This window comes from Pongo pygmaeus, chromosome 1 (assembly GCF_028885625.2).
Source record: "Pongo pygmaeus isolate AG05252 chromosome 1, NHGRI_mPonPyg2-v2.0_pri, whole genome shotgun sequence".
NCBI classification, from domain to species: Eukaryota; Metazoa; Chordata; class Mammalia; order Primates; family Hominidae; genus Pongo; species Pongo pygmaeus.
The window spans coordinates 80198037-80210738 of record NC_072373.2 but is presented as its reverse complement, the minus strand read 5'-3'; the positions used below and the strand labels follow the sequence as shown (position 1 = coordinate 80210738).

Sequence of the window (12702 nt, the reverse complement as noted above, 5' to 3'; positions counted from 1 at the left end):
CCGGCCAGTATTCTTCTAAATTCTAATGCTCCAAACCAAAGGAAAGTTCTTTTCTTGACCGAAAATTACTTAACGCTTAATTATGTTAAGTACACTTATCTTGTAGAGTTTTTGAAATACTAGAGATCATAGTGTACAACAAAGCTTGTATTTTAATAGAATTCTGAGTAACTTTTTATAAATTTATGTTTATTCAGTGAGGAATTTCATACACTAGATTTGTGACATACTGATATTGTTGTAGTTTTATTTGCAAAACCAGGTGTTAAATGCTACAGTGGGACTTTGATGCTGGATAGTCCTCTTTTTCCAGTATTTATGGTAGTGGTTATCAGGCAGGTATGTATTGAGAATTATTTGGAAACTTTTAAAAAATATGTATACCTATGTCCTGGCTCTCTGTTCTAGAACCAATGGATCAAGCAAAGAGGCAAATTTTTAAAAAGCAACATAGGTGATTCAGAGGCACACCCCTATGTAAAACCTACCGAAATATAGGATGTAAGAGCTATAAAGAAAAATTCATGGCTAAAGAGAATGATATCAAAGTAGAGATATAAGGAAATTCTAAACTGTAACAATGCTTTGTTGGACTGAGATCCCTTTAAGAAAATAAATTCTGAAAGCAGGATTCTACGTAACTTAAAATTCTAGTGTCATATTAATACTATATTCTCTAATCTGTTGTGTTACCATCTATAGTGCTATAAAATTGTAAAATTCCAAAGCAATAACCTCGTTTCACATTCAGAAAAAAAACCTGAAGCCCCAAGAAGTAAAATGATCTCAGTGCTTTTCACTGAAAATAGAAAATAAATGGGTTGCTCTTGGTAAGGTAGGAGGCACAGGCCTAAATGATTCATGATAAATGTAAAAGTTGTTTGAAGATGCATGCCTTACCTTAAAACTTCAAATGTATATTTCAGATTCTAGTCAGATATAACACTTACTATAGTAAATTGGACTCTCTAGGAAGATGCTTCATTTATCCTGTGAACTCTGGTACCCAGGTTTGAATTAAAGTTATCACATCAGGGGCCAACAATTGTTCTCCGTTTTTAGAACCACACATGTTAACTACACCACACAGTAATCTCATCCCGCTCAAATATGGACTAATAATCACCAAACTCCTTAACTAGCAATAACACTTTGAAAAAGCATTCACCTTTTTTGGGGCCAAGCAGATGAGGAAGAAAACTCTTAACAGCCACTGGCTCTGCAAACACCAACTGATTAAGCAGAAGAGGCACCAACCTTGAAGCTATCAATTCCTCCGACAAGCAGCTGACTCTGTCCAGCAGAAATCTGAGGACAAAAAGGGAAAGCCCAGGAAACTGGTCATGACACTGTATCAGCTTACTTGTACAGTTTAGCCTACACACATCCTCTCACATCACTTCTATCAAAGTGATGCATTTCAAATGGAGATAGAGAAGGTGAACAGATTGGTCCCCAAGTACTTAAGAAAAATGCGTGGCCAGGTGCAGTGGCTCACACCTGTACTCCCAGCACTTTGGACGGCCGGGTCGGGCAGATCACTTGAGGTCAGGAGTTTGAGACCAGCTTGGCCAACATGGTGAAACCCCATCTCTACTAAAAGTACAAAAATTAGCCGGGCGTGGTGGCAGACGCCTGTAATCCCAGCTACTCGAGGCTGAGGCATGGGAGGCTGAGGTTCAATCGCTTGAAGCTGGGAGGCAGAGGTTGCAGTGAGCTGAGATCATGCCACTGCACTCCAGCCTGGGTGACAGAGTGAGATTCTGTCTCAAAAAAAAAAAAAAAAAAAAATACATAAAGTGTGAGGCAAAGCCAGCTAGTCAGCACACCTCCAATTCACACCAGGAAATGTTTCCACCAAATTATCCCCTTACTAATAGCCAAAGTGCCCTCCTTTTTACCCTAATAAGACAGGCTTTGTAGATAATAAAAGACACTTTCTCAAATTTAAACAATGTAGAAAGTTTCCATAACTAACAAAATATAGGCTTTTGTCACTATCCCCATAAATTAGAACAACATATATAAAGGCATTTTGTTAAGAAATACAGATATTAGGTATTAATGGTAATATTACTCCATTATACAATCACCCTTAGCAGATATCCTTGCCTCCTACTTTATTAGGAAACAGGTCACATGCATTATCACCTTCAAACCCCTACACCGCTATCAGCAAACAGGTTTACATTGATACTCATTCCCACCTCCCTTCTAGTCATCAAGGATCCGAGGGCCTTCTCTTACTTAAGGCCACCCCATCCAGCCACTGCCCCAGCATTCCCCTCTCTTCCAGGACAATGCACCAACCGTCTCCCCAACTTGACTGCAGCTTCAACTGCTCCCTCCATTCTTCTGCTAGCTCCTTTCCCTCGTCTATTAATATGCTCAGGTCTCTTCCACCCTTACAAAATCCTTCCTTGACTCCATTTGCTTCTTCAGTAATAATATTTTCTCTCCAAGTTTTTCTCACCTTCTGTTCACTTCTCAGCCCAATGCATTCTCACTGCTGGAACAGCTCTTGCTAAGATAAAGTTACCAGTGTCTTCCTAACTACTAAATGAACAGGTACCTGTTCGTTCCTCCTACCTTCGTGAAATTCCCTACTCCTTTGGGAATATCATAGCCTTCCTAGCTCTCTGAGTCTCCTCTAACCCCTGCTTCTCATTCATCAGCCACTCCTTCCCACCAGCTCCCTTATAAGGTTGGGTGCCCCAGGATTACAATTTGGGCTCACTGTCCTTTTCATGCTACCCACTTTCTCTGTGAAAATATCACCAACTACAGGCTGATAACACCCTAACATTTCCCTCTAGCTCATCAGCTTAAGACTTCTCTCAAGCTTCAGACCTGTCTGGTCAACTGTCCATGTACATCTCTATCTAAAGTCCAACAGATACTTCAAACCAACATATCCAACACTGAAGTCATAATTTTCCCTGCATATTAGGTCCTCTCCTCCAATATTCTCTATTTCATTTGGTGATAATCCCTAAGGCTTCTCAGCTTTATCTTTTTAAATGTTTATCTTAGTGTCTTCTTCATTGGAGACATTAATGCCCTTATATGTGGCTTCATATTTACTGCCTGGACTACCATAGTCACTAACCAATCCAAATCTTAAATGAGTTAAGCCTTCCCACTCAATAGAGAACAAAGTGATCCACCTAAAGGGACATTAATCTGTTTCACAGCCTGCTTCCATCTCTTTGATGGCTTCAATGCCTGAAGTCCCCTATTTACAAATAATGTCAGCACTCCTCACTGCCACATGCAAGGTATACCTCCTACCTGTCCTTGTCTTGGAATTTGTCCCCCAGCGGGACTTAGTAACTGTTTGTGGTTCCTGCACAAGTCACACTAGGTCTTGTCTTTGTGCATTTGTTCATGTTGCCCCTCTGCCTAGAATACCTTTTCTCTAACGACCTCCTCCTGCCCTGTGTGTTCTCAGGACTCCTTCCGAAAGCTCTACTGTACCCACTTCTCTGTTTAAGGATTATCAGTCTGGGTATCTATTTCTTTTACCAGAAATATCTACCCCAGGGCCTATCAGAAAGCCTGACACATAGGAAATGTTCAATAAATGTGAAATAAACCAAATATCTGACTCATCTTCTCTAGAATACCTAAAGTGATTATATGGACTTAATCCAAGTTATTCAATTTAAATTCTTAATTTTCTGAACTTACTTAAAGAATTCCGTTTTTTCCTCTTCACTCTTCAATGTTAAACTTTTCAAGAAATTCACAACTTCCAGAAAATCATTTCTAAATGCCAAAAAGAGAAGGAATTCAGCAGAACAGATTAGAGAATGTTAAATATTGAGGCCATAATCACAGACTACATCAATATAATTTTCAACCAAGAAACATTCTCCTTTGCCATTTAAAGATTCTATTACAACTAAGTAGCTTATGAGACAAATACTATGGAACAAGCCTCTATGAAATCTAATATTTTAATATCAAAGAGATCTGTGAAGAGGATACAAGTTTAAACACACATATGCTAACGTGCTTTATGGTTTAGTCAGAAAAATCCTCCAAATTGTTGGTTGTAATACGATGTTAAATGAAGTATGCTGGGAGAAATGACATTACCATTACAAAATATTGCTGACTCTCAAGTCTCCTTTGATGAAATAAAAACTATTAAAGAGATGTGGAAAGTGGAATTTCCATACAGCAATCTTCTCATTTCTCCTGCTGTAAGTTACTTGGTCATTCTTTCAGCCAGGCAGGGATTAGTGTGAGAGGAGAGGTCGGTTTCCTACAGGGCTGCCAGAGAATTCCAAAGGCTGTGCACTGCTCAGCTCACACCCTACTGTATATGAGACTGTTGACCCCAGATGCTCTGGCATACAAGCTGGACAGCCTATTCGGAGGCCCAGTAAGCAGAGATACCACTTGGGTCTTCACATCTTATGTTTATACCTACCTTAGGCTTCCCCCGGTTCAGCAGCAAAGATGTCTAAACTTTAATCAATCAAATTGGTTCAGCTGCCTCTGTAAGGGATGCTGACCCTGGCTCCTACTGTTGTGTCTTGACTGGGGTTTCTCCCCACGTTAACAGTGGGATTTTGGCAGGTGCGGTTTGTGTGTTTTCAGTTTTCTTCTCCCCTCTCAATTTACAATACAACTCTTAATAAATAACTCATTTTACACATAGTGATGAGAGAATCTATTTACCATAAGGGATTGTTCTTTGTAGAGACTTTCTATCAAGGGAAATAAAATATTTCTAAGAATCATCCAAAAGGGCATAGAAGTACTTTGGAAAGACTCTCATAATGATAAATATAAAATTTTTATTTGTCAATTAAAAATACAAATTTTTAAAAACATCCTCAGAAAAGACGATCATAATGGGAAAGTTTTGAATAGTTTCTTTGAAATATGACAATATAAGCCCAATAACCATAAATGCTACTTATTTAATAAGATTACCCTTCCCCACCTGCCCCTAGTTCTATCCTAGAGGTAATTTTCCCCACTTGGGAATAATACTAGTCTTCCCTTTGCTCTGGTTTTTCCCAAGCTCTAAATGCAAACACATAGGGTTTTTAGTTTTAAAACTAACATAAGGTTGGCTTTGTTAATAAAAGTCATGAATATGGAACTAACCTGTGCAGAAGTTCTGCAGTCATGGAAATAAAAAAATGAAGGACACATAATTAAAACTAACCTTGAAGAAGGGTTCAAAAATATCTCTGAATCTAATAACGTATTAAATTATATTGCGCCCTTCCCTCTAAACCAACTTATTTGCTCTTCCATCACATATTACTAGACAGAGAATATGAACTCATTCCCCATCCCCATGAGAAAAACTGAATAATAATAAACTCATAATATAATGGCAGCAGAAAAGAAAGGCTAGGTTTAGTAACTTTTTCAATTAACTTACAGCTGTAAACCAGTGGACACACCTAGCTTCTTCACTATTAGAAGCCCTAATAAATCTGGCTACAATTTCTAAATCCAAGCCTTCAAGACAATCAAGCATTTCTAAAACTTCCTATCTATAATAGGAAACTGACAGACAACCCAATTTCTTCCTCTATTTTCTCCTGTGGACATGATTCAATCTCTCCTAATAATTAACAACAGAAACTGCATCATTTGGTCCTCCAAAATCCCCCCACTGCCACTTATCCAAGGCATGAGAGCAGGCAGCAGTGTTCCGGAAGCAGCTGGCATCACCACACCAGATGCCCTCACCTGAAGAAGTCATGAGATAGTAAGGTGCAGAGCGCTGGCCGACATTTTGGAATGGGATTCAGCAAAGTTGAGTGCAAGGTCTGTTGAAAGCTGGAGAGAACATCCGCTGAAACTGAAATCCAGAGCTACAGTTAGTTTCCAATGCCTTCTCCCTCTTTTCAGGACCTCTATAGCTGGAGACTGCCGAGAGCAAAAACCAACCTGTAAAAGCCCAAACAAACAAAGCCCTGGCTGTTGCTAAACAGCTTCCTGCTTGCCTTAGGCAAAACTCATTGGCAGGTGTAGAAAGTTGTCCTGCCACCACCGTCAAACCCCACCCCAGGTGCCATTCCCTTCTATACCCTCTCATTTCCTGATTATCCATTTAACCCAGCTCAGGCCCAAAGAAAAAGGGCTAACAGTGATAGGTTTGAGGGTCTTTCTCAACAGGGGTTCCTCATCCACAGAACAGTTATATGAATGATTATATTTACAATTCTTCCAAGGACAGTAAATAATTGCTACTATTCTAAATACATAGAATAGTTCATTATACACAATGGATGCCTTTGGGCCTTAGGGTTTAATTCTCAAGTATTTAGGATGGGACAATTTAGAGCTGACAGCTGAATCAGAACACTGCATAAGCCTGGCAGAACAAACTGCATTAGAACTGGCACAAAGCTTGAGCCATGTGAGATGCAGGCCAATAAGGGGCCTACTGTGACACATGCCTCAGTAAACTCAATGAGTGGAAAATTAAAGTCCTAAAGTGGGCACAGGAGAGTGAAGCAGGCTGCCAAGCATGCAGTTAGAGAACACAGAAGAGAGGAGAAAACTATGTCTTTAGTAGCCTGAGCTTTAAGAGGCAATGAAAGAAAAAAGTGAAGAGTAAATTAAAGTAATAGGAAAATAAATCAAATGAGCTTTGAAAGAATAAAGAAATGTTAAGCTCAATTTAACAAAAAATTATGAATTTTACCCTATTATTCAGATTATTAGATATAAATCATTAGTGATAGTTATGTACTTATTGGCTGGTTCAATAAGGAATAGAGTCTACATTTACACCACTTAAGTACTATTACCAATTAATAAGATAATCACACATGATACTGACAGCCATAGTTCAAAGTGCTTCCTACTTAAAATTCTTTTCACCATGCAAACTAATGAAACCCAAAGCTTCTTTCCTTACTGTTCTTAATATCTGCCCTAAAAAAGTTACCTGGTAAGCAAAAGATTCCTTACTATGCTCAAAGACTGTAGTCCTTTGAATTCCACACAGAATAGGTCATGGATGATTTTCCTACTTATTCTATAGATGCAGTAGTATAACTCCAACTCACCCTGTTCATTTAAGATTGTGAGCAAACTTTCCACCAGTGTTCCAAATGAAAAGGCATCCCGGGCATGTCCATGACACTCTGGGAGAGTTGTGAATTCTGGAGACTAAAAGCAGTGAAGACAATTAAAACTAGAGGATCTGCCTTATAAGCCATTTCTAATTTTCTCTGAAGCACCTTCTCCCATGTTTGTATTTATTATACTCAAATCTATCTTCAGACCACCACACATGAATGTATAGGTTCTTAACACTATTAGTGAATAGAATTTGTTGAAGATTTTAAAATATTAAAATGAGCAAAAATTTTTAAAAAGGTCAGAGTATGGTACAAGTCAGTGGCTTTTACAAATATTTTCACAGCAACCCATGGTAAAGAATATGTCTTATATCATGATCTACTATACATACACATGCATAAATACACACATAATGGAAACAAAAGTTTCATAAAACTATCTAAGATGCCCAAAGACATGTTCTTTTATCCTTTTTTTTTATAAAATGCTAGTCAGGACCCCCTAAATTGACTTACAACCCACAAATCACCAATTTTAAAAACATTAGTATATATACATAATACTGATTTGGATAAAACTGATTTATTTCAAGTCTTAGGTCTATACTTAAGTTTATAGTTGAGTTCATATTTCCTGTAAAGCACACTAAATATACCTTTGGGGATTGTTTATTTATAGTGGCTATAAGAACAAATTTATAGAAGGAGCATCTGCTTTTGAATTTATTGGTAAACAGAATCTTTATTTACCAGCAATCTTAATAATCATTCTTCTGTGCATCTTGAAATCCTAAGTAATGGGCAGCTAGAGATAGATGAATGGTTTGGGTGACATACAAGGAAGGACTAGGGTTTTTGCTTCCACAATTATTATGGATTCCAGCAAAGTGCAACTACTGATAATGGTTTCACTGTTTTCCCACCCAAATCTCATCTTGAATTATAACTCCCACAATTCCTATGTGTCCTGGGAAGAACCAGTGGGAGGTGATTGAATTATGGGGGCAGGTCTTTCCTGCCCTGTTCTCATGATAGTGAATGGGCCTCACAAGATCTGATGGCTTTAAAAAGGGGAGTTTCCCTGCATAAGCTCTCTTCTCTTGTCTGCCACCAGGTGAGACATGCCTTTTGCCTTCTGCCATGATTTTAAGGCCTCCCCAGCCACGTGGAACTGTAAGTCCAATAAACCTCTTTCTTTTGTAAATTGCCCAGTCTCGGGTATGTCTTCATCAGCAGCGTGAAAACAGACTAATACAGTAAATTGGTACCAGTAGAGTGGGGCGTTGCTGAAAAGATACCCAAAAATGTGGAAGAGACTTTGGAACTGGGTAACTGGCAAAGGCTGGAACAGTTTGGAGGGTTCAGAAGAAGACAGGAAAATGTGGGGAAGTTTGGAATTTCCTAAAGACTTGTTGAATGGCTTTGACAAAAATGCTGCTAGTGATATGAACAATAAGGTCCAGGCTGAGGTGGTCTCAGATGGAGATGAGGAACTTGTTGGGAACTGGGGCAAAGGTGACTCTTGTTATGTTTTAGCAGAGACTGATGGGACTTTGCCCCACCCTAAAGAACTGTGGAACTTTGAACTTAAGAGATGATTTAGGGTATCTGGCGGAAGAAATTTCTAAGCAGCAGAGCATTCAAGAGGTGACTTGGGTGCTGTTAAAGGCACTCAGTTTTAAAAGGAAAACACAGCATAAAAGCTTGGGAAGTTTGCAGCCTGACAATGCAATAGAAAAGAAAATCTCAGGTGAAATTCAAGCCAGCTGCAGAAGTTTGCATAAGTAATGAGGGGCCAAATGTTAATCCCCAAGACAATGGGGAAAATGTCTCCAGGGCATGTCAGAGATCTTCACGGCAGCCCCTCCCATCACAGGCCTGCAGGCCTAGGAGGAAAAAGTGGTTTCATGGGCCAGGCCCAGGGTCCCCATGCTGTGTGAAGCCTAGGGACTTGGTGCCCTGCATCTCAGCCACTCTAGCCATGGCAGAAAGGGGCCAACGTAGAGCTTGGCATGTGGCTTCAGAGGGTGCAAGCCCTAAGCCTTGGCAGCTTCCACGTGGTGCTGGGCCTGCAAGTGCACATTAGTCAAGAACTGGGGTTTGGGAACCTCCACCTAGATTTCAGAAGATGTATGGAAATGCCTGGATGCCCAAGCAGAATTTGCTGCAGGGCAGGGCCCTTATGGAGAACCTCTACTAGGGTAGTGTGAAAAGGAAATGTGAGGTCAGTGCCCCCACACAGAGTTCCTACTGGGGCACTGCCTAATGGAGCTGTGAGAAGGGGACCAGCATCCTCCAGATCCCAGAATGGTAGATCCACTGACAGCTTGCACCGTGTGCCTGGAAAAGCTGCAGACATTCAAGACCAGCCTGTGAAAGCAGCCAGGAGGGAAACTGTACCCTGCAGAGCCACAGGGGTAGACGCTGCCCAAGACCATGGGAACCCACCTCTTCCATCAGCGTGACCCGGATGCGAGACATGGAATCAAAGGAGATCATTTTGGAGCTTTAAGATTTGACTGCCTCACTGGATTTCAGACTTGCCTGTAGCCCCTTTGTTTAGCTAATTTCTCCCATTTGGAATGGCTGTATTTACCCAATGCCTGTACCCCCATTGTATCTAGGAAGTAACTAACTTGCTTGTGATTTTACAGGCTCATAGGTGGAAGGGATTTGCCTCGTCTCAGATGAGACATTGGACTATGGACTTTTGAGTCAATGCTGAAATGAGTGAAGACTTTGGGGGACTGTTGAGAAGACATGACTTGTTTTGAAACGTGAGGACATGAGACTGGGGAGGGGCCAGGGGAGGAATGATGTGGTTTGGCTGTGACTCTCATCTTGGATTGTAACTCCCACAATTCCTATGTGTCATGGGGAGGAATTCCGTGGGAGGTGACTGAATTATGGAGGTAGATCTCTCCTGTGCTGTTCTGGTAATAGTGAGTAAGTCTCACAAGACCTGATGGTTTTATAAAAGGGAATTTCCCTGCACAAGCTCTCTTCTCTTGTCTGCTGCCATGTGAGAAATGCCTTTCACCTTCCGCCATGATTGTGAGGCCTCCCCAGCCACATGGAACTGTTTAGTCCAATAAACCTTTCTTTTGCAAATTGCCCAGTCTCGGGTATGTCTTTATCAGCGGCATGAAAACAGACTAATACAACTACTTATCATGAAATGGGTATAATTGTCTGTTCACACTAAGGTATCTCTACCTCTAAACAATATCATAGGTGTTTATGTGACAAAAAAATTTAAGCTGGCTCCCTGGCTGTGGTGATAAGATTAATCTTAGAAAGCTTTAAGGCCAGAGGAATTATGAGGCATCTATAACTCAGTAAAGAAAGGAATAAGCAGAGGAAAGTTTTTTAAAATTTCATACTCAGTTACACAAAGTCGCCTTCATTATATGTGAAATATATCATCTTACCATCTCTTCAGGAGGGATAGATGCTGGGTCTCTTATTGACTGAATACTCCTCAGAAACTAGACAGAGAAATAAATTAAAGAAAATGATTCATACATATGTTTGGTGAACTAATCTCTTACATCAGGTTACATAAGCAATGAGCAAGGCAAACAGCAGCAATTAAACCTTCAAATCAATGCCGCATATTAGATGCACGAATTTAAAATGCTTCTAATTTTAAAAATGCAAATAAAGTACCTGGCACAGCACAAGGCATAGTAATAAATGGTAGTTCCTTTTCCTCTCCCCTTCATCTGGTTTAACAGACACGCTCTGCTGTTCAGAGGCATCTGTGCATCTGATTTCCTTATATGGAAATTAGAACACTTCTTTCTCTTCCTGCTTAGATATTAACAATAAGAAGGCTTTTCTAGCACAGAACAAATCTGTCATTAATCTCACTAAATCAAATGAATCTTAAGTCTTGCTACCATACGAGATTAGAAAGTTGAGAACCTTAGTTATGGAGACAAAACCAACATCCACAGAATAAGCATATTAATTTGCTAGTTTCAAAGACTATTTTTGAAGAGCCTATATGTCCCGAACATTGTTTAGGGCACTAGGAATACAAGATGAATGCAATAAAGTTTCTGCCCCCAACCAGGTGCTCATAACCTAGAATGTAAACTAAGAATCTCCATAAACGTGCTAAGTTACCTGGAAGCACTGGGGTGACTAATTTTGTTGGGCAGGGGAATGCCTAGGGGAAGGAGTCACAGAAAGGACATTGAAGCCAGATCTTAGATGAGTTTACATTTTCCAGAAGCCAAGGGGAAGAAATGCATTCCAGCAACAGAATGGCCTACAAAGAAGAAGAGTGTGAAGGAAGAAGGCATATGTGGGAACACAGCTGAACTGCATGGAACAAGATGTAACCAGACTATAGCTCAAGAACTCTTGAGTGAGGCCAGACTCGGTGGCTCATATCTGTAATCCCAGCACTTTGGGAGGCTAAGGTGGGCAGATAACCTGAGGTCAGGAATTTGAGACCAGCCTTGGCAACATAGCAAAATCCCATCTCTACCAAAAATATAAAAAATTAACGAGGTGTGGTGGTGTGCACCTGTGGTCCCAGCTACTCAGGAGGCTGAGGTGGGAAGATCACTTGAGCCAGGGAGGCAGAGGTTGCAGTAAGCTGAGATCGCACCACTGCACTCCAGCCTGGGTGACAGAGGGAAATTCCATTTCCCAGCACTCCCCAAAAAAACCTAAATGGTAAATGGGCTGAAGGTGGGCTGCAGAAAGATTGTGAAGGGCCTTATATCCCATGGCAAAGAATTTGGAATAAACAGCACAGAAAGGATTACATGCTATATACAAAGTACACAAAAGGTAAATTCAGGGAAGAAAGAGATCAATATGGACAGAATAACCAGAGAGATGTCTTTGTGGTAGAACATTTGAACTGAGCAAGAACCCATGAAGGTGCACGTTAGACATGGCCCAAGTTAAGTGTGGAAGCAGCACAAAAAAGAATAGGGGAAATTAGACTGAAACAGTAAGTCAACAGTGAGCCACCATTTCCATAGGGATATTAAGATGGAAATGGTTTTTATTTTTTCTTTAAGAAAGACTGAATGCAGCGGCAACACGCAAAATGTGAAAAGAACACACAAAACAGAAAACAGAAAGGTTTATCAACCTGGGAGGGAAACATGCAGAACTCTCAGACAAAAGTATAAGGAATACTACATCAGCAACAACACAGCCCACTAGGAGTTAAGATGCACAGGTCCTAAATCCAGCTACTAAGATACTATGTATGAAATCGGGCAACTCGGACAATTGTTCAAAGAACATTTTCTGAATACCTAGTATGTGCCAGGCACTATTCTAGGTAGAGGTATAAAGATAAGAGACTCACACCCTTAAGAGCCCAACCACTGGAATACAAGACAGATACATAAAGGTAATTTCATTATCAAGTGGTATGATCCAAGTAAGTACAAGGTACTATGGGGCAGAGAGGAGGGGCATTTAACTCAAATATCTGAACAAAACATTTTACCTCTCTCAGTCTCAGGTTTCCCCATTTATAAAATAAGGAGAAAGGATACATGACCCCCACTGCCTCTGAGGAACAAAATGCTATAATTCTATAAATGAGGGCACTGACAAAAAATTCAAGTCTCCAAATCTAAGACCAAGCTAACACTGAAGGAAA

At 40.2% G+C, this 12702-nt stretch overlaps 1 protein-coding gene across 8 annotated transcripts in view; it reads right to left on the bottom strand.

Moving 5' to 3' along the window:
- SCYL3 (SCY1 like pseudokinase 3) overlaps positions 1 to 12702 on the bottom strand; it is a 43989-nt gene that overhangs the window by 10186 nt on the left and 21101 nt on the right. For all 8 annotated transcript variants that reach the window (XM_054495414.2, XM_063649010.1, XM_063649012.1 and 5 more), the window contains 5 exons: positions 10496 to 10552; positions 7050 to 7152; positions 5722 to 5833; positions 3691 to 3768; positions 1169 to 1308 (listed from right to left, as the gene is read on the bottom strand). In XM_054495414.2, the coding sequence (XP_054351389.1) occupies positions 1169 to 1308; positions 3691 to 3768; positions 5722 to 5833; positions 7050 to 7152; positions 10496 to 10552 (490 nt within the window). The remainder of the gene's footprint in view (positions 1 to 1168; positions 1309 to 3690; positions 3769 to 5721; positions 5834 to 7049; positions 7153 to 10495; positions 10553 to 12702) is intronic.